General features: G+C 41.5%; 1 protein-coding gene across 2 annotated transcripts in view; it reads left to right on the top strand.

Moving 5' to 3' along the window:
• LOC119774668 (sialoadhesin-like) overlaps positions 1 to 22,316 on the top strand; it is a 45,620-nt gene that overhangs the window by 12,866 nt on the left and 10,438 nt on the right. The window contains exons 8-9 of one of the 2 annotated variants that reach the window (XM_038272305.1): positions 206 to 337; positions 415 to 645. The exons of the other annotated variant lie outside the window; for it this stretch is intronic. Coding sequence (XP_038128233.1) covers positions 206 to 337; positions 415 to 527 — 245 coding nt within the window. The 3' untranslated portion in view covers positions 528 to 645. Of the gene's footprint in view, positions 1 to 205; positions 338 to 414; positions 646 to 22,316 lie in introns of those variants that run through there. 2 annotated transcript variants of the gene reach the window in all.

Genomic DNA, 22,316 nt, shown 5'->3' with positions numbered 1-22,316 from the left:
AGGTCAGTCTACTGTGGCCTTTGCATGGAAGTTCTCCGATTGGGAATACCCCCCAAACGGTCGATGAGGTGATGGGCAAATACAGTCATATAAATCTGTGCTTTGGAGCGTAGAGCCCACTCCTAAACGCCAACAAGCAAGGCGTGAAATCTCAACAAAATCTCATGTATCCAGCCCAAATACTTATCATGTGTTTTATTAACAGCTGCTGAACACTCTGATTCCCACTCATCTTCTGCTGTGACTCCACTGTGGACAATCAGCCATGTTGCAGCGTTGATCTCCTTTATCTACCCAACATACTTCATCATTTGCTGTTGCAGACACAGAAACAAAGGTACCAGAACATTCTGATCCAATGAAGGAAACTGTTGTGATGTTTGCTGAATCATAAAACCTGACCTCTACTCTCTGCAGGAAGGAGTCCACCACTTCCTGCCAGAACATCAGCATCCAGAGCAGCAGAGGAAGATGAAGCTGACTATGATGACGCCATGGGGCAGGTCACCACTGAGCATCAATTCTGAAATCCTTCTTTTTTAAATACTTTTACTGTTTAAAGTGTTATAACTCTCAGCGTTATGTGTTGTAGATTTTTTTGTACTTTGGACATGAAGTAAGAAATAAATATTTTTATTTTTTAAATGAGTTCTTTAGCTTTGTTGGAACGAGATGATGCTCTATCCCTTCCCATCAAAAGGGTCACCTTCTGCGACTGACAGAACATCCGGCGGTGGGACCAAAATGATCCTGAAGAAAGTTCTCTGAAGGAGAACAGAAGTCCTGATCCAGGTGGACTGGGTCCTCCCTGAGGAATGGATCATGCAGTTTAGCCTTCCAGCTTTTCAGTTTGGAAGTTCTGAGAACATGGAAACTACTCAAGACTTAAGAGCTCCTAAAGTGAAGAAATGTTAGTAGCAGTGAGGATTATTTAACAATCATACAGTCGTTAAAGCAGGAAGATGAGATAAACATTTTCATCCGTAGTTCAGCTAAATGAGGTAAAGGTTAACCTCTACAAACATAATTCCACTGAAGTAAATAATAGAAAAATTAGAAATAATCATAAATGAAAAGTGGAAAAATGTCTTATAGAGAAATTCAATATTGTTTGCAGCCTACAAAACACTTCAATGATCAACATTTTAAAAATAATTTAGAAGAGCTGTAGGAAAACATTCATAGATAAAAATCATTGAGAAAGTCAAATATATTAATATATAGTCCATTGAAATATGTTAAAGATGTAAGAAACTTTGTCTTCCTTTGCTTATGATGATGGCAGCATCCATAACTTAAATTGAAATGTGCTTCTGTGATGCCATCTCGTCTCAGGGTTTTGATCACTCTACTGAACTTGTACTCGGTAAAAACAGAGAGAAAACCCCAGAAAGTCCATCTCTTTGCACCCTGATCCAGGGACAATTTCTTTGTCAACATTTCTGGATGTATGAGTGCAGAAATGTGTTTGGTGTTGTTATGGATATTTTTTAAGTGTGAAGTTGCGAAGCTGAGGTAGAGGCATTTCTTGCAAGAAAAAGGTTCAAATTTAACTAACGTCCTCAGACAGAGAGATAGAGCTCTGACTGAGGCAACCTCAGTACATTTGTACCTTATAAAATCACACACACACACTCCCCCCAGGAGAACCAACCCACCCCCTGCATAAAGAACTTTCTCACACTTGGACATTTGAAGTAAAAACAGCTTGAGTTAATGAAGGCCGTTCCCTGTTAGGTTAATCTATCTTTCACTGGTCAGATGGATCTCCTAATAAAAGCAGTCAGTGTTAATTTTGACAGAAAATTCTGATTTAGTCTTAGTCTTACTCTTTTGCATAACACACCATTAAGTTTTAGTCATATTTTAGTCATCTGAAAATGTTTAGTCTTAGTCTAGTCTTAAGTCTTTTAGTCTTAGTTTAGTCTCAGTCTAGATTTGAATTAGACTTGAATTTCCCCTTGGAGATCAATAAAGTATCTATCTAGATTTAGACACAGATCGAACAGTTACAGATACAAAACATGTATTTTATTTTGAATTTCAAAAAGATAAACTGTGGCTTTGCTCCCTGAAAAAGTGCATTCTCCCTGAATGATATGCAAGTCATATAACATTTTCAAGCTGTTTTTATTGAAAAAACAGTGAAACCACTCAAAAAACATTAAGAAAAATAAAGTGAAATTCTCAAAAAAAAAAAAAAATTATTGGTTGTAATGCCATTGCACACAAGGTATCTAAATGCAGAAAATTCACTACTGTTAACATTACATACGTTCACATACCTCAAGAGAAGTTAAATAACTGCTAGGCTGGAATGCCTTACAAAATCAACAAGGTTTGAACAGATTAGTGCAATTCTTAAATGTAGAATAAAATATTGGCTGTAATGCCATTGCACACATTACCAAAAAAATACTCCTCAATGTTCAAGTAACTGAAAAAACCCTGCTCTCCTGGCATTGCGAATACAGGTAAAGATCACATGAAACTGAAAAGCAGACTGCTTTTCTTAATCAATTACTCTGATTTTGCACACAATGCACAAAGATTTGAAATGAAAAAAAAAAATATTTAAATGAAATGCTAAGCTATAAGGCCATTATTGCATTAATTGCACAAAAACATCTCTGCTCTCATATTAACCAAAAAACAAAACAAATACCAGACCAGTAACTCTCTAAGCTGTGCACATACTGCTACAGGAATGCTGTAAATAGCAGTGAATACAATGGTTCTATTTGTTTCTGTTCATTTTAAGGAAAGCACTTCGCTCCAATCTGACCCTTCCTCTGTTGCGCCGTCCTCTGGTGAGATCACCTGTGATAATGAATACCCTTTCTGCGAAAGCTTGAGAAGCTGGCATAGCCAACAAGTCTAATGCAAAAGGTTTCAAACTGTGATAAAAAATGTCACTCTTTTCCAGCCAGAAGTCTGTGCCTGTGTCCTCAGTGATGGGATGTGAAAGTTCCTCCTTGTACTTAATGATCTGCTGCCTGACGCTGGTTGTGGAGGTTTTCTGTTTAGGCCTTGTGGTACGGCATCTTGAAAGAAATCTAAACACCGGCTGCTTTGAGGATGGTGCTGCTTCTGGTTCCTCAACAACTTCATCATCTTCAGACTCCTGAAGTCCTGAGTCCTCCTGTCTTGTGTGTGGGGAAGTGCATTTGACCACATAGTCTTCTGCCTGTTTCAGCAGTTCCTGGATATTTCCATCAGCTACATCAATATTTACAAGTATTTCACAGACAGTCGGGTTGACAAAGCAGGCAGCTGCTGCAAGTGGTGAGAACTTCTCATCGTTTGAATCCAAAAGGCAAGCAAAACGTAGGTTCAGATTTGATCTCATTTTCTCTGCAAGAGTGGCGAGGTCTCTGTCCCGAGTGTTCTCTGCAAAGTCAGCTAGGTGGCTCAGCAGATCAAAGAGGGCAGGAACCACTAGGGACATAGATGCAGTGTCACTCTGTAGGGTTTTAGTGTGTTCCGCAAAAGGCAGCAGTATGTCATGCAATGATGAAAGCTTTTGCCACTCACTAGTAAACAAACTGTCCCATCCCATGTCATTTGAGATTTGACAGACTGCATCTTTGTGTGTGAGGAGTCGTGTGACCATGTTGAATGTGCTTGACCAGCGTGTGGGGCAGTCATTTACAACAATAACACCACACTGGTCCAGTAACCTCTGTGTTGCTACTGAGGACTTGCGAAAGAGCCTCACCACGGACCTTGCTTTATCGAGGACTCTTTTGACCGTTGTTTCTTTCTGCGTCATGTGGACCAATAGTTGTATGGTATGCACCCGCACGGTGTCCGGGCCATTTCCATGTCGACATGATGGTACCTAACAAGAAAAGACAACCAAATAAGTCCAAACCTAATATAGTGTCTGGTGTGTGTGTGTATGTAGTGTGTGGCAGAGGGGAAATCATTCATGTGATAATTGATCATGTAAAAAAAGTAAACATGGCTCACCGCTGGTCATAAATTTCAGAGTCACTTTCCATCGAGGACCCAGGGGAGTCATCTTCAGAGCTGGTTTCTCCTGCTGTGGTGTTTTTAAAGGCTGCCACCATGTTACTCCCATTGTCAGGATCTTCTCCTTTGGTATGGCCCACTCTTGCATACATTTGTCCACACATGCCTTAATAGACTGAGCAGTGTGTGGGTGAGCTACTTGTTCAAGGGCCAACAATATGTGCACAGGTTTACTTTGTTCAACACAATGGTAGCATGCGCTTATAGCAAGGAATGAGGCAGTCAGTCCTTTTTTTGTCCACATGTCAAGGCCTATGCTGACCCTCCTGGCAGCAGCCAGTCTTTTTTTGAATTTGTCTCTTTCATGTTCATATTCAGTTTTAACTAAATTGCTAATTGTTAATTTCTTTGGAATTGTTAGTTTCTTTTCAATTATCTCCATCATTTGTATAAAGTCCTCGTCCTCGCATGTTGTTAGCGGTAATCCTTGCAGTAGTGATGGTCTGCTGGGTAACACTAGCACTAGCTTTATCTCCACCATGGTCATTTTTATCATCAGACGTCTTCTGTATCTGTGTGAGATAGAGAAAAAAAAACTCAACTTGATTTCCCCTTTATTCATTGTTGCCCAATCTCCTCAGATCTTGCCCTCTCTCTCTGGAAGCAGGCTTTGCAACAATGGAATCAACTAAACAAGCGAACTGTCCATGCTATCGCTTTCGTAGGGCCAAAGAAAGTTGTGCAACAAGTCGCCTTCTTTTTAAACAAACCGCGATTTCCTTTGCGAGCTAAGAAGGCATGGCTAATTGCCAACGGCCTTCGAGGAGTCCTGTCCCTTAATGTTACATACACCAGAACATATAGCCTAGTAGCCTACACATTTGATTCAATTTGAGAACATTGAATAGTTATACTCATATCACTCAACGAGACAATCGTCTAATACAGTTCAGAGGGGGTTTCCTTTAGCGTCTATGTTATTCCAAGTTTAGCGCAAACACGGCGGTTAATCAAATAAAAAATAACCTTATATGCTTAGCGTGTATGCTTACCTTCGCATGTATCTCTGGATGAGTCGTCTGCAAATGCCGTTTCAAGTTGGTGGTGTTTTTTCCGGATATTTTGGCTCCACACGGTTTGCAGGCTGTCTTGTTGTCCTTAGTGTCATACGTGAAGTGTGCCCAGATATCAACTCTTCTTTTTCGCCCTAGCTGTTGTAACATGTCTATTATTCATTTGATTTTTGAAAGGCTACTACTGCTATGAAAATGCTGCTTCTATGCTTCAACCATATGCGCTCTCTTCTTCTTCTCCTTCTTCGCACAGCTTTATGGCGCGTTACCGCCACCTGGATTTCTTTCTATGGCGGTTGGCAGCTAACTTTTGATTGGATTTCTTCCCAAATTGTACCACAAAAAAAGTAATTCTGATAGGATCACCATTCGTCCCTCCCTAATAGTTTAGTCTCGTTTTTATTCGTTGACTAAAGTGTCAGTTATTTTTGTAGTCATCATATCTCACTTTTTATTTAGTTTTTATTTAGTTTAAGTCCGTGAAAAAGGTTCGTTGACGAGTATTTTTCGTCATAGTCTTCGTCAACAAAGTTAACACTGACAGCAGTCCTCCCCTTCATGCCATGAAGGAGGCTGTGACTCATTCTTGTCTCTGATGACCTTCGTTTGGAGCCTGGAGGGTTAATAACAGACATACCTCAACATTTTTTACTTCACATAAGCAAAGAGTAAGACGTTGTTTTAACAAAAAGAACTGATAGATCTTGTCTTTCTACATTTAGCATTTGAAGGCAGACGTTCCAAGGATAACTTAAAATTTAGCAAAAGCTGAAACTTTACAGACTTTAATAAAGTTTGGAGCAAACACACTTTAGAACAGGGTGAGAAAACAGATCTTAAAACTGTACCCAACACCCAATGGAAGAGAGCACTTTGATCAGGAAACAAAATAAACCCCAACCTTTGGGGGATATGGGTAAAAACCACTGACATCATGTATCTTCAACAACAACAAGGAACAAGATAAAGTGTTTACAAGAAATCAGGATAATAAAATCTTCATCTTCTTCAGGCTAAGTTAGAAAAATATAAAGTAATCCACAAACAGTGTCTACTCACACGTTTTCTCTTTGAGTGTGCGGAATGGTGTGAATGAGACTGGATGCCAGTGAATGTGTTTTTCTTTTCTTGCATCATCAGCAGCATTAACTTAGTCACCTACATCGTCAAACATCTTGCTTCCTTCCTCTCTCCTTTGGTCAGCAACACACCACATCACATTGCTAACTTACAGGACACGGATGAGACCATGGTCTCCTATGTTGTCACATCTATTTTTACTTGCGTCCCCACCAACGAAGCAGTCTCCCCAGTAAGGATGTGTTTACCTCAGGACCACACTGTCCAGTCAGGACCAATCTGACCACAGACCACATCTGTTCCTTCTTGGACTTGCATCACCACCACATACTTCCAGTTCAACCAAGATTTCTACAGGTAGATTCATGGATGGCCAATGGGCCCCCCTGAACCTCTCTTAGTGGCAAACTGATAAGTGGAAGAACTGGAAGGCAGAACTCTACACTCATTCATGGGAACAAAGCCCAGTCACTGATTGAGATACGTGGATGACACGCGGGTCAAAATAAAGACCAAGGATATAAACACATTCACAGACCACATCAAGGCAATTAACAGAAACATCAATGTCACCCGGGAAGATGGGAAAGATGACAGCCTTGCCCTCCTGGACTGCGTGGTTCACGTCATGGTAACCAGACAACTCAACATAGAAGTCTAGAGGAAACCCACACACTGACCAATACCTCCGTTTGACTCATACCACCCATTGGAACACAAACTAGGCATCAACAGAACCCTCCCCCACCAACAGAGAGGACGAGAGAACAGGGACACATCAGGATATCCCTGAGGAACTGTAGTTATCCCAGATGGGCTGTTCTCAAAACCAACAAGAAAAGCTCTGCTGAAAGGGAAGACAAGAGAAGAAGAAACATTGTCATTCCCTATACTGCTGGAGTCGCTGAACAACTCAGGAGGATTTTCAACCAGCACTGGATCCATGCAAACCTAGGAACACCCTGAAAGAAAAACTGGTTCTGCCCAAAGAAAAGACACCCAGAAAGAAGGAGAACAACCTGGTTTACGCCGCTCACAGTAGTGTTGTGATTCTATAGGTAAATTCTATTCCCAGCCCGCTGGGAATTTATGTTTCTGATACTTTAAGATGTTTATTGCCCTCCCCTGTAGGGGTGGTGAAATATCTTATTTAATCAGATATTATTTCAGCTGTTATATACTGTTTATGACACACAGTCCTACTAACTGTGTGTTAGAACAATAGATGAAAGAGTGATTCGAGCACTAATCATGGTCAAACAGTTATTTCTGCACATACATGGAATAAATTCACCACAACTTCTTTTCAAAATATAAGATTTTAATAGTAAAAATCATTCAGCTCCAAGTCAAACGTATTTCAGTTTAACACTCTCAACTAAGACTAGTAAAACTCAACTAAACTAAACTAACTACTATGTACAAAGAGAAAGGGGAAAACGGTTGAAAAACATATTACAGTTTAAGATGGATTCTGTGTTTGAAACCAAAGTTTATCTGGAAGAATTTGGGATCTGATCAAATTAGCTTTTCACTAATTTTAAAGAAATTGGAATGTTTTCAGACCAATTCACAATGCAAATCCATGAGGTGAATAAAACATTATTTGGCCAAATAATGTTCTATTGAATGATTTGCTTAATCAAGAACCAATAACCTTTAGTTAAATGATTCTTTACCCTCTTTGAAATAGCTAGCAGCGAATAGACATCAGGATTCCACTAAATTACTCTTGGTCAGACTTGGTAATGGAAATGTAATGAGCATCTGAGGAACACATGAACACTAATGTTATATCAGTGTTTAAATCCTTAGTGAATAAAGCTTGTCTAAGCTTTAGCAACAGCTCAACACATATTCCAGTAGCATAGCGTAGCACGCAGTCAATTCTTTAGCATCAATTAGCGTTGTCTTTACTCAGCAGTAAACACACAATATGATTAGCATCATCAAAAGACACATTGCTTGTTCTGTCCCTAATCATGCCAGACCTGCAAACCTTTTTCCATGTCCATTTGGAAAGCTTGAGTTTCATCCAGTTTTGCAGCTCTGCAGCCAGGGACTCATTGTCTCAGTCTCACAGCAGGGGTCCTCTCAGTCTCAAACCCAGGGCATGCTTCTCATCCAGTTTGGCTCTGTAAGTTCTGAAACTCAAGAGAAATGTATTGCAAAAGTTCTGTTTGCAGCAGTTTGGTTCTGAAGGGTTCGACTTATCCTCGATGGTTCTGGGGATCTGGTTCCCCTGGGGCCTGCATGTCCACTGTGGTCCACAGTGGGCCCCAGCTTTGAGCGCAGGAGCAGAAGGGAGCAAAAGAGAGAAAGAGGCAGAATCCTGTGTGCTCTGTGGTTTTCTCTGTCCTCACAGGGAGGGGGGTAGGTTTTCACACCTCTGTGACTTCCATGTGACTGCTTTGGCTGAAAAAGGGGGGCTGCAGAAGTCCCCCAGCTGTTATTCACCAAAGCTGCGTTTTCTTCTCTGGTCATCCTATCAGGATGAAATATTGACACTGCTTACCAATGTCCAAAAAGTAAGATCATGGCATATGGCACAACAGTCCCCCCTTTGATCTGGAAATAAAAGATGCAGTTCTTTGTTTTCAGATCACAAATAGGTCCATAAAGCCATGATATCTGGAGCGGTGATGACTCAGGTTCCTGTTGGCAGGAAGAAAGTTCATTTAGGGTTCATATCTTCTCCAGTGTTTGTCCCTGGATGATTTGTTGCAGGTCTGGCAGAAGCTGACCCTATCTTATCATAAAACAGTTCATTTTCTCCAGAGGTTTTGCGTCTGGTTGAAGCAGGTCTGGCAGGAAAGTCTGACCCTGATACACAAATATATACATTCCAAACAAAATTTCCTAACACCTTCATGATGCTGTTGTTCAACCTTTATCATTTCTCAAGTTGTGAAACAAAAGAAAGAAAGAAAGAAAGGATAAAACAGGTTAAAGTATGTTAGAAATTATCAGGAACTATCATATTCTTGGATATGATAAGTTTTACCATTAGCTTGGAATTGTAGTGCTTTGTGATTGGTCAGAGAAGCCAGTAGCTCTGTAAGAACTGTTTTGCAGATCTGTTCTAAGTTTTCTTTCGTGGTTGTTTCTGTAGCTTGTTGATGTCCCCCTTTACCAGTGTAAACCTTTGGTTTTGCATTGTGATGTGAAGGCTTATGACCTTTATTTGGGGGTTCTGGTTTTCGTTCTCTCAAGTCATTAATTCCTTCATCTTGGTGAACCACTGGGGAACTGAATCTGTGTCTGTTTCTGGTCCTGTTCTTTGTTTGAAGGTTAAAGACTCTAAGCTTGCTTTGAAATCTATCTGATTTGAGACGTATTTCCCAAACAATCTGAGCATATCTGCGAGTTTCCTGCATAGAAAGGTTCTCTATCCTGCAATGCATTTCTACATCATATCGTACACTTTCATGAAGATTTTGGATGAACAATGCTTTAAATGTGGGATCTTCTTCATCAATATCTGGAGAACTGCAGCCCTCAAAATAAACCTGTCTCAAGCGAAAGTAATATTCTCTGGGTGTTTCATGTTCTCCTTGGAGAACTAAAGATGCCTCAAGCGTTGCTAACGCCGGATCTCTGTAACCAGAATATTCTTCTCTTAAGGTTTGACAAAGAGCTGAATAACTTTCTCTGAGTTTTGGAGGAAGAGATTTTATGTAAACATGGACGCTTCTAGCTGTTGTTTTCCAAATCAGCTTCAATTTCTTAGGAGAAGAAGGAAATGGCAAGTCTTTTAGACAGTGCTCGACTTCTTGCAGATAATCAGCTATGTTTGAGTGTTGACTTTCTGGGTCAAAAATATCAATGTCTTTGGCCAAGGATTCAATTTGTTGAATTCTATGGTCACTCGGTGGACCTGGCCCGTCAGGAAGCTGGTTCTGCTCATTAAGTGGTGGGGGGTTTTGAGCTAACCTGTGATGACACAAGGGAGACTGGTTCTCCTTGGAGTTTTTCAAGGTGTAAACTTTGGCACTTGGTGCTCGGTCAGCGGAGTGTGAGACAGAGATTGGTTTGCATGGCTGTCCTTTGCAAAATTTTAAACCGCTTGAGTTTACCAAGTGATCTACTTGTTTCTCTCTGTCTGCGACACTACTTTGACTTTGAACATCTTCAGATCTATTTAGTGTTAACTCAGAGTTTAGAGACTTTGTATCTGCCTCAGGAACTGTTCTCCTTTTGACTGGGGTGACCTCCTGCTGATTCAAGGTCTGCTTGCTTTGTTTATTGCATAGCTCCTCCAAGAGGGGGGTCACCTTTTGTTCTGAGGCATGGTCAGTCTGGCCACATGGGTCTTTGATCTTGTCAGCTCCTGACAATAAAATGTTTGCAGCACTTACTCTGTGGCAGATCATCTGATATTTGGCTTCTAACTCAGAGTACTGTTTAGCTTTTATTTGGGATTTAAGCTGATAAAGTAGTGTGAGCTCACAGAGTACATCTGTTATCAGAAAGTTTCCATTTGGGTTTTGAATTAAGTTAATTAATTCTTTAATCTTTTCTTCACATAGGCTGAGGTTAAAATTGTTTACGTTATCCTGCTTTTCTGGAGATAAGTGGATAAGCTTTGCAACAATTTGTTTCTGTTTCTCTATGCCTATGGAGTCAATGATGTGCCCAGAATTGAGGATGCTTGGATCCATTTTCAGCTGATGGCACAAAAACACAAGTTATGAAGAAATTTCAAAAGAACACAATCCAGTCAGTACCCACTATGCCTGTATATTTACATATACATATTGTAAGGACTTATTTTTATGTGTGTAGAAACGGGTCACGGGTTATCTTTAAACCTGTGATATCAAAGAAACACTTTTCTTTCAGTGTTAGAAATGCTACACCTTGTTTTAGGATTTACCAGCTATTTTAGCGCATGTTTTACCTGTCTCTGAGGATTTATAAGCAGTTTGGCGCAACGCTTAACCTTTAAGGACTTACAAGCAATTTTGCTTATGCTTCACCCTTTTCTGTGATATCAAAGAAACACTTTTCTTTCAGTGTTAAAAATGCTATACCTTGTTTTAGGATTTATTAGCTATTTTAGCGCATGCTTTACCTGTCTTGGAGGATTTACAAGCAGTTTGGCGCAAAGCTTAACCATTAAGGATTTACTAGCAAATTAGCTTATGATTCACCTTTCTTTAAGGGATTTTAAGCAATTTAATTTGAATCCACCCCCTTTCGGTTGGGTATGATCACAGATTAACTTACATTAAATCTGGCAACAAATCTTGTTCTACACAATATAAAATAAGTGTTTAGGAGTCTTATCAAACTAATAGACAAAGGGATTTAGGTTAAATTTTGAGGCATTTAACCTATTTTGGACTGGAAGTGACTTTGAAATAGCATAACTTGGGAGTTTTCATTTTTGGGATGTGGTTACAGAAACCACAAATGGCAGCATCTAGGTATAAATGTGCATAAGTTTTGGTCGAACAATAAGACTAACTTGGGAGTTAAATCTTTTAGTTTTAGTTGGACCAAAGTGATCAGATTGATTTGAATCATCTGAGTTTTGCTTTGAAGTAAAGTTGGTTATCACTAGCTGAAGAGATATTTTGGAGTTATTAGACGTTGTTAAATTTCTATATTTTGATTCTCCAAGAATGTCAAAGGTTATATTTTCTTCTCATATAAGCTAAGACATTTAGTATTGGATTTTTAAGTTGTGAGTTTAAGATTTCATTATTGAGTGGTGAGAGCTGATGTTAATGCTTTCACACGGTTTTCAATAATGGCTCTAAGTTTATTCTCATATATGTGCAGAATGACCGTTATATTCGATGACCACCAAACTGAGACACCAATTAAATGTTACATTCAATGAGTCCAGCAGCATGGGACACTAACTAAATGCTACAATTAATGGGCCCAGCAATCAGGGATGCCATATTTATGTTGTGATTCTATAGTTAAATTCTATTCCCAGCCCGCTGGGAATTTATGTTCCTGATACTTTAAGATGTTTATTGCCCTCCCCTGTAGGGGTGGTGAAATATCTTATTTAATCAGATATTATTTCAGCTGTTATATACTGTTTATGACACACAGTCCTACTAACTGTGTGTTAGAACAATAGATGAAAGAGTGATTCGAGCACTAATCATGGTCAAACAGTTATTTCTGCACATACATGGAATAAATTCACCACAACTTCTTTTCAAAATATAAGATTTTAATAGTAAAAATCATTCAGCTCCAAGTCAAACGTATTTCAGTTTAACACTCTCAACTAAGACTAGTAAAACTCAACTAAACTAAACTAACTACTATGTACAAAGAGAAAGGGGAAAACGGTTGAAAAACATATTACAGTTTAAGATGGATTCTGTGTTTGAAACCAAAGTTTATCTGGAAGAATTTGGGATCTGATCAAATTAGCTTTTCACTAATTTTAAAGAAATTGGAATGTTTTCAGACCAATTCACAATGCAAATCCATGAGGTGAATAAAACATTATTTGGCCAAATAATGTTCTATTGAATGATTTGCTTAATCAAGAACCAATAACCTTTAGTTAAATGATTCTTTACCCTCTTTGAAATAGCTAGCAGCGAATAGACATCAGGATTCCACTAAATGACTCTTGGTCAGACTTGGTAATGGAAATGTAATGAGCATCTGAGGAACACATGAACACTAATGTTATATCAGTGTTTAAATCCTTAGTGAATAAAGCTTGTCTAAGCTTTAGCAACAGCTCAACACATATTCCAGTAGCATAGCGTAGCATGCAGTCAATTCTTTAGCATTAATTAGCGTTGTCTTTACTCAGCAGTAAACACACAATATGATTAGCATCATCAAAAGACATATTGCTTGTTCTGTCCCTAATCATGCCAGACCTGCAAACCTTTTTCCATGTCCATTTGGAAAGCTTGAGTTTCATCCAGTTTTGCAGCTCTGCAGCCAGGGACTCATTGTCTCAGTCTCGCAGCAGGGGTCCTCTCAGTCTCAAACCCAGGGCATGCTTCTCGTCCAGTTTGGCTCTGTAAGTTCTGAAACTCAAGAGAAATGTATTGCAAAAGTTCTGTTTGCAGCAGTTTGGTTCTGAAGGGTTCGACTTATCCTCGATGGTTCTGGGGATCTGGTTCCCCTGGGGCCTGCATGTCCACTGTGGTCCACAGTGGGCCCCAGCTTTGAGCGCAGGAGCAGAAGGGAGCAAAAGAGAGAAAGAGGCAGAATCCTGTGTGCTCTGTGGTTTTCTCTGTCCTCACAGGGAGGGGGGTAGGTTTTCACACCTCTGTGACTTCCATGTGACTGCTTTGGCTGAAAAAGGGGGGCTGCAGAAGTCCCCCAGCTGTTATTCACCAAAGCTGCGTTTTCTTCTCTGGTCATCCTATCAGGATGAAATATGGACACTGCTTCCCAATGTCCAAAAAGTATGATCATGGCATATGGCACAACAGTAGTGAAGAGTGCACAGACCTGTACATTGGAGAGACCAAGCAACTGCAACACAGGTGCTTGGCTCAACACAGGAGAACCATCTCATCAGAACCGGACTCAGCTGTTCACCTGAAGGCTAAAGGACACTCGTTTGAGGACAACAACATCCATAAAGGGGTGTGGTTATGTATAGTAGTGAGCGTCCACATTTCTCACACCCAAGACTGGGGTTAGATTCCCCTGGTGGGGAGATACACATGTATATATTCTACTTTGTAAGTCACTTTGTTTCTGGTAAATGCAGAAACATATTCTGGCCAAGGAAGACGGATGGTTTAAGGAAGCCATCTTTGTTAACCTGGAAAAACCATCTCAACAGAGGAGGTGGTCTTAGACGAAAGTTTTCACATACTTACAAAGCACTTTTAGGAACAGTACCCAGAAGATACCTGCCTCACCTGCCCTCAACTGACTCACTCTTCAATGGGGCATGTGACCCAGGGAGTGAACAACCCATCAGAAGCCCTTAAAGGCCATTAACACGTTGCTTGATCTTCATGGCTAATCCAGTTGGAGGGATCAGAGCCGCCTTTTGTTCCCCCTAATTCTTTGTTCCACCTACACTGAACATTCCATGCGTGTCGAGTTAGGTGTCCCCCCCCCCGCCGTCCACTGAATCACCATAGACCCCAAACATTTGCAGGATTGTTTCCTCTCCTCGTTATACTTCCTGCCGGTGACTGTACCTCTGTCCGCTGGTGCAATGGCAGTTCTCTGTGTGCGGAGCTGAGTGCTTTGGTTGGTAGAGATTCATTCTGGGCAACTGCTGGGCTGGGCCCTCTGGCCATTTTGGGTCTTTGCGTTTAGATGCCTCCCTGGGCCTCAGGTTTCCGGGCCCACAATCTCGAGCATTACTGGATGCCAGCAGAGCCCATGGGCTCATTGGTGCAGCTCATTGGGACTTCAGTGTGATAACCTCTGGGTTCCTGCACCGGGGCTCTCATCTACCCATCTTGGGAGGGTGTCACTGTCTCTGTGTATGCCCTCCCTATGTCCCTCTACCCTGGGATGCCTCAGGACGTCTGAGGCTCTGGCCTTCCTCGTTTTCCCTGGTCTCTTTGGGGAAGGTCTGGGACTCTTAACACCTGCTGTTGAGGATATATTTCTGTTAAAGGAGCCTCCTATACGTTATATACACTGGATCTCTCATGGCTGTACGACCCGGGGCATTTGGACTTGATCGATTCACAGTTGTGAGTAATTCTATGCTGCAGAATAGCACTTTCTAACCCTATCTTTTGTTGAAGTCGGTATGTTGTGAGTAGCGTTTTTAGTTTTTTTATTCCCTCTCATCTCTTGCAGGAAGCAGACTTCCAGAAGTTATTCCGTCATTTCAGGGGTTTTTTTCTCTCCTCTTACCAAAGTGGAACCTACTGGCTAAAGCTATGATGGTCAACTTATGAATGCAGAACTGTTGGGCTATTATCCAGCACCAGTACAATTAATTCTTAGTGCTGTACTGACATACAGGAAACATAAAACGAAACTAAAAAGAGAACAGAGAAGTGTTGATATGTATATATATCAACACTTCTCTCTCTGTTCTCCTTTATAATCTGTGTGGTTAATCATAATTATTGGTCAACATGTCTTCAGTTTTTAAACGTATTTTTTTCTTTCTTGTATCAACAAGTCGCAGCTCTTTGCTTGGAAGACAGCATCACACCTGCCCACCTTCTAACTCGGATGTCTGGTCTGACTCACAGCTAGGACTGTTTGGCGGGAAGGATTTGGCTAAGATGGGAGCTCTCTGACAGACTCTGAGAATCTTTGGGAATACGGATCCAGACCTTTAGCATGGGTGGTGTGGTGAGGAGAGATAAGCTGAATTATTGCATCAACTAATCTCCATATAAATATAAACTCATGAAATATAAAACACTGAAAACCACATCCTGGCTTCCATGTTCCATCAATCACTCTGAATTAGCTTTCTGAGTCATTTATGACAAGATTTAAGGCACTTCATGTTTAAACACAGCTCTATAAATCTATTACTGATAGCAAACATGAAACCTGTTACGCTCTGAGAGATAAGATCACAGCCATTCCAGCTGGTTTGGATTTCTGAGCCAGATTTCAGTCCTCTATGGATCTGCCTGGGTTGATGATTCGGTTCAATGACTGACGAAATGTTTTAAAGTCTGATATTCTTTATTTTAGTCAGCAGTAAAACTGATTGACTGTAATGACAGCAGTTTACCATCAGGACCAAATTTAACCAACAAACACTGGGAATCCATTATCAAACAAGAGATCGTTCAAACATGTCTTTTATGTATGACATATGCTGCCATCTAGTGGCACAGGTTAGTTACTGCAGTTCTAAGGGAAAACAGAGGAAGAGAAGAAACTGATAAACAAGTTAATGGAGATGAAGAAATTTGAAACATTTATTTTAGTTCTGATCAGAAAGACCAGCTGAGTCGTACTAACAGGATCTGGTTCAGCAATTATAACATCAAAGTCCTCAAATGCAGGTTTTCTTTGAAAGAAACTGATATAGCTCCCCTGATCAAACACCTCCTGATGTTATAGATCCTCAGAAAGCAGATTCTCAATATGGTCTCTAAACATATATTATTTTACACTCTGATAAATCCAACAACAGCCTCTATTATTACCTTATTAAAGCTAAACGTTTATGTAATTATATGTAAATTTTATTGTTTTAGAAGGAAATCAACCCAGAATTCTGGTTATATTATAAAGAAATGTATAGAAGGAATAAAACAATCCTGTTTTAGTCATAAACATTTATTAATGAATGACAGAGGAAGATTTAGACGGTTTGACAGAAATAGTCCATGTTTCCTCTGCACCTAGGAGTTGTTTCCAAGAGGCAGGAAAGGTAGGTGGCTAATATATGAAAGTGAAGAATATGTTTGTCTCGTCTCCTGATCGTCCACTGTTCCTCCCCTGCAGAGTCCTCTGGGTTTTTGGCTCATTATGGGGGGAGGTTCAGTTTTTATCTAAGTAAGCCTGGCTTCAGGGAGGAGACCTGTTTAAAGTCCTGCTTCAAGTTCTGGTTCCACGTCCTGTCTCGGCTACCCTCTTCCACTGAGCCTGTCTGTCTGCACCTGATCCTGCCGGCTCCTGTGCGTGACCACCTGGCCATGCTTCTGGTCCCAGTCAGACTCTGAACCCTCCTGGGAGCCTGTGGATGCCTGGAAGTCTGGATCCTGCCTCCTGTTTCTGTTCCTGCCTGATCTGGATTCTTTTCCTGTCTGTTCTGGATCCCTGACCAGGAACGGCTTCCATCATGTCCTCTGGGACTGCAGCACTGGGGACATTCTTGGTCTGGACTGTTAAACCAGAGCGTCTGTGATTGAGCAATGCCCCGCCCCCCCACCTGGAGTGTCCGCGAGCCACAGCTCCACTTTTGTTTTGTTTTTTTAATAAACGTTGCTTTCCTACTGACTGTCTCTCCTTGAATACTGGGTCCTTCTGTCCTCGCTTCATGACAGTTCCAGTTTGTCCTCTAACTGTGGCCATATCGCTCCATTCCCTCTGAGACTCTTTAGTCTTCTTCACTTCAGCAGATTTCTTTTATCTTCTGCCTCTTTTCCAAACAAATTGAATCTATTTCCCACATTTGACCGGACAGATTCTGAAATGTTAAAAAGAAATGAATAAAAACCTCAGATTGGATGCTAAATTAGGTTCAGCATGTTCAGGGTTTCAGGCCATGTGGGTTTGTGGTTCTTAGTTTAAACATAATCTAATAATCTTTTTCTTCTAAATGTCATTATTTGAAAACAGGACAGCAGCAAAACCCAGTTTCCTGTTTCTCTATAACCGCTTTCAACCCAGCCCTTTTTTCTTCACTCTGAAGGTGTGAAGAGAAACAGAGTCACTCTGATGTGGTAGAAGGACAAAAACAATCCAGGACCTGTTTGTATGTTTGTCTTTTCTGCAGCCAAATATCCTGAACTGAGCCAGTTTGGATCTCAGCTTCAGCTTCTCTGCTTTTTTATCTCATTTTCTGCAGATCTATTTGTTCTAAACTAGCTGACTTCTTTTACTAACACTTTAGTCTGACATGATGTGTGAAACCCGCCCACTTTATATAGTTCAGAGCAGGTCAATGGTAACAAAGGCGAATCACACCAGCATGTGAGGATGTAGTTGCATCAGCCTCTGCTCGGCACTGCAGGACGTAGAAGCTGTAGTGACTGTTTCTCTAAAACGGGTTTCCTGGCAGAGACGCCACATCAAGTGAAACTTTAGACGGCCGTCTTTTTGTTTTTCACCGTCTTTATAGCAACATCTTTGCATCCAAATCAATTTATCCATAATGATTAAAAGCCAATTAAAGGGCTTCACAGTAACAGCCTGCAACAAGGTCTGAGTAATAATAGGAATAAATGAAAAAACAATAAAAGCACAGGTAAAGGTTGAGTGAAACAACTCAAATAAACCAACTGAAGCTGGGTCAAAAATCGACTCAATAAATTGTATTTTTAAAAATATGACGTGTCCCCCAGCTTTTTATTGTCATTACAATTTACCAAATAAAGCAACCAAATTCCCTCTGCATTTAACCCGTCCACCGGGGGAGCAGTGGGCTGCCATTGTGCAGCACATGGGGAGCAGTTTGGACTAAAGGGTCTTGCTCAGAGACCCAGAGTTTGTGGTATTGGAGCTTGAAGTCAGGATCTCTGGATTCCTCTGTAACCACTAGGCCACCACTTCCCCCCACAACTGCAAAAAGGAAAAACTAAATGTTCTATCTCTCTCTATCAACCTTTCCTCTGTGTTCCTTGTACTTCATGATGCTGTTTGCTGTTTCCCAGTCTTCCCATTACCTCTGAGGCGTCACAGAGCAGCTGGATCAGTTGGACCATAGTCAGTCATTAGCAACCATCAGGCAGCTTCTGAAGGAAGCTGGTTTCTCTCAGAGAAAAGGGGCTGAATACTTTTGCACACAACACCTAAAAACGGCCGTGAATTCCTGGATGGTCAGTTTCCCGCAGCTTTTAGGTGTCTCTCTGCGGCATTCAGGTGTGTAGAACCAAGGACACGTAAAAGTAGAACGACACCATTGCTCCAGGATTAAAGTTTAAGGCCAATAGAACAATCTGCATATTAGCCAGTCATCATCATGGGCCGTGGGTTTAGTGATCTCTGAAAATGCATTTCCTCCTAATTCTCCCATTTTCATGATCTCCCAGCTGTGCCAATGCATCATCCCACAGCGTTAAGCAGTGTTGGGATGTCTGGCCGGCTAATAGGTGGGCATGTGCAGCACAGCAGCAACAGGACTGTGAGGACCTAAAAAACACAGCTGTTTAGAAGCCTCTTCGTGCCATCCAAGAGCAATGGTCTTTTCTTCAAGAGTTTTTGACTAACTGTTTAAATTTAAACCACCGAATGTCTCTGAGTATTTTTAAGAAGTTGCTTTCGAATACACTTAATAACACATATGTGACGACTGGTTCTCTGCTCGCCTGTCTCACTTCCCCCTTCAGCCGACTGTTGAGCGGCTAAACAAGATATTTTAGACACATTTGCAATGAGACGGCGGAACAACTGGTGACAAAAATGAACACATTGCTGCTGCTGCTTTGTAAGTACAAACATGTTCAACGACTTAAAGCGGAGAAGGGAGACTGAAGGTTAAACCTAACCAGATGTTTAATCATGGTCTTACTGTTTTCTCAGTGTGGTTCAGCTGCATCCGGTTGTCTTCATCTCACGGTAAATTTCACCTTTTGGTAACGAAATGTTTAATGTTTGTCTGTGTTTATTATTTTAAAAGCTAATTTGTCTGTTTAAGTTTATAATTAAAATCTGTCTCAGAAGATTTAAAAGACTCTGCCCACCTCTTACTGCCTGTCTGCACTCTGATTCTGAGAGATTCAAACTCTTTTCTACAGAAGAATGTACTTTATTTACTCAGAAAGAAGAGTTCTGTCTGTCCTATAAAGCCCGTCAAATAGCGTTCCCTCTGCTTATCATGGAGGAACGACTATCTGATGCGGTGCAAATATCATCAGGCTGCATCACCTCTACTAATGGCTGGGAAGTTTTTAACAGGGCGTTCAGATCTGGTGAGTTTATGAAATTAATAACTGGGGATGTTTGATTCTGAAATCCTGTGTGTTTGGGTTGTTATAGATACTGAAACATCCACCATCCATCCATCCATCCATCATCCATCATCCATCATCCATCATCCATCATCATCCATCCATCATCCATCCATCATCCATCCATCATCCATCATCCATCCATCATCCATCCATCATCCATCCATCATCCATCCATCCATCCATCATCCATCATCCATCATCCATCATCCATCATCCATCATCCATCATCATCCATCATCCATCATCCATCATCCATCATCCATCATCCATCATCATCCATCATCCATCATCCATCATCCATCATCCATCATCCATCATCCATCATCCATCCATCCATCCATCATCCATCATCCATCATCCATCATCCATCCATCATCCATCCATCATCCATCCATCATCCATCATCCATCCATCATCCATCCATCATCCATCCATCATCCATCATCCATCATCCATCATCCATCATCCATCCATCATCCATCCATCATCCATCCATCATCCATCCATCATCCATCCATCATCCATCGATCCATCAATCCATCAATCCATCCATCCATCCATCCATCCATCCATCCATCCATCATCCATCCATCCATCCATCCATCCATCCATCATCCATCCATCCATCAATCCATCCATTGATCCATCCATCCATCCATCAATCCATCCATCCATCCATCCATCCATCATCCATCCATCCATCATCCATCATCCATCATCCATCAATCCATCCATCCATCCATCATCCATCCATCCATCCATCCATCCATCATCCATCCATCCATCCATCCATCCATCCATCCATCATCCATCCATCCATCCATCCATCCATCATCCATCCATCCATCCATCCATCCATCCATCCATCCATCCATCATCCATCCATCCATCCATCCATCCATCCATCATCCATCCATCCATCCATCCATCCATCCATCCATCCATCCATCCATCCATCCATCCATCCATCCATCCATCCATCATCCATCCATCCATCATCCATCCATCAATCCATCCATCCATCCATCCATCCATCCATCCATCCATCCATCATCCATCCATCCATCCATCCATCATCCATCCATCCATCCATCCATCCATCCATCCATCCATCCATCCATCATCCATCCATCCATCCATCCATCGATCCATCGATCCATCCATCCATCCATCCATCCATCCATCCATCCATCCATCCATCCATCCATCCATCCATCCATCATCCATCCATCCATCCATCCATCATCCATCCATCCATCCATCCATCCATCCATCCATCATCCATCCATCCATCATCCATCCATCAATCCATCCATCCATCCATCCATCCATCCATCATCCATCCATCCATCCATCCATCCATCATCCATCCATCCATCCATCCATCCATCCATCATCCATCCATCCATCCATCCATCCATCCATCCATCATCCATCCATCCATCCATCCATCCATCCATCCATCCATCCATCATCCATCATCCATCCATCCATCCATCCATCCATCCATCCATCCCCTTTCTCCATATAGGCTATCATTTCTGGCTGTTATCAGGTTAATAATTTGATCGTTCACGCTCTCCATAGTTCTCCTGTGGTGCGAGCACAGGGCGACTGTTGCGCACCTTTAGTGAGCATGCGCGTTTCCTGTCGCTTGCACGGTGAATTGTGCCGCCTGCGCAGAGATGCACGGGAAACCGTATGTGATGGGGAAACGCAGCTCGACGTAACACCGGTATTTCCATGTGGAAAACGCTGTTTTGCTGCTGGAGTCCTCCTCACTCTCCATCTATCCTATGATGAAAAAAAAAGGTTTTGTCAAGATTTTACTAAAGTTCAGACCCAAATGCAGAAGACCAAACAGGGAGACCAGGGGGAAAGGTTTAACAGGTTTTATTGAAGAGATAATGCAGAGAGAAGTGTTGCTCTGAACACTGCTCAACCGGAACTGAAAAGTGAGGGGAAGACACAACGGTTAGTTCAGGCTCAGCGGGAAAATAGATTTGTGAACTTAGAGAAGAGGATTTGCTTGCTGACTCACGTTTCCAGAGAAGTTGTTGAATCTTTGACTCCAGTCTGTATGCTGTAGTTCCAGTGTGGCAAACACTCTGGCGTCGGAGTAGTGGCAGTCAGCGGCTTAAGAACACTCTGTTAACGAGGTAACCAACAGCAGGTGCGTGAGGAGGCGGACCAGAACCAGGCGCCTCCTGGTGGAGGAAGGGAGACGAACACAGAAACACAAACACACAGACAGGAGTCCTGACAGGTTCATTGTGCGACCTGAGTAACGTGTTTTCAATGGTAACTGTGTTATATTTACAGTCAAAGTAATTAGTTACTCATTAATAAAAAAGGTAACGGCGTTAGTAACACAGTTACTTTCAACGCGGTTACTCCCATCACTGTAGATCGTCAGGTCGCACAGTCTGAGAGCATACAGTTATGCAGTTAGCGCGGTCCAGATGTGTCTAGCTCGGTTCAGTTCAGTTTGCTTTCCATTTACACACCATAAGTTATCTCAGTTACTGAGCTCAGACCGGTCTCGGCACGGTTTTTCAAGGGTAGGGTAAATGTGGTACTTTGCTCTGTCATGGCTTCCAGTTGTTTTCCTTTCCTCCGCTCT

Source organism: Cyprinodon tularosa, unplaced genomic scaffold (assembly GCF_016077235.1).
Source record: "Cyprinodon tularosa strain WSP-4 unplaced genomic scaffold, ASM1607723v1 ctg822, whole genome shotgun sequence".
NCBI classification, from domain to species: Eukaryota; Metazoa; Chordata; class Actinopteri; order Cyprinodontiformes; family Cyprinodontidae; genus Cyprinodon; species Cyprinodon tularosa.
Note: the sequence above shows the minus strand (reverse complement) of the source record. Positions and strands in the feature narration are given on the sequence as shown.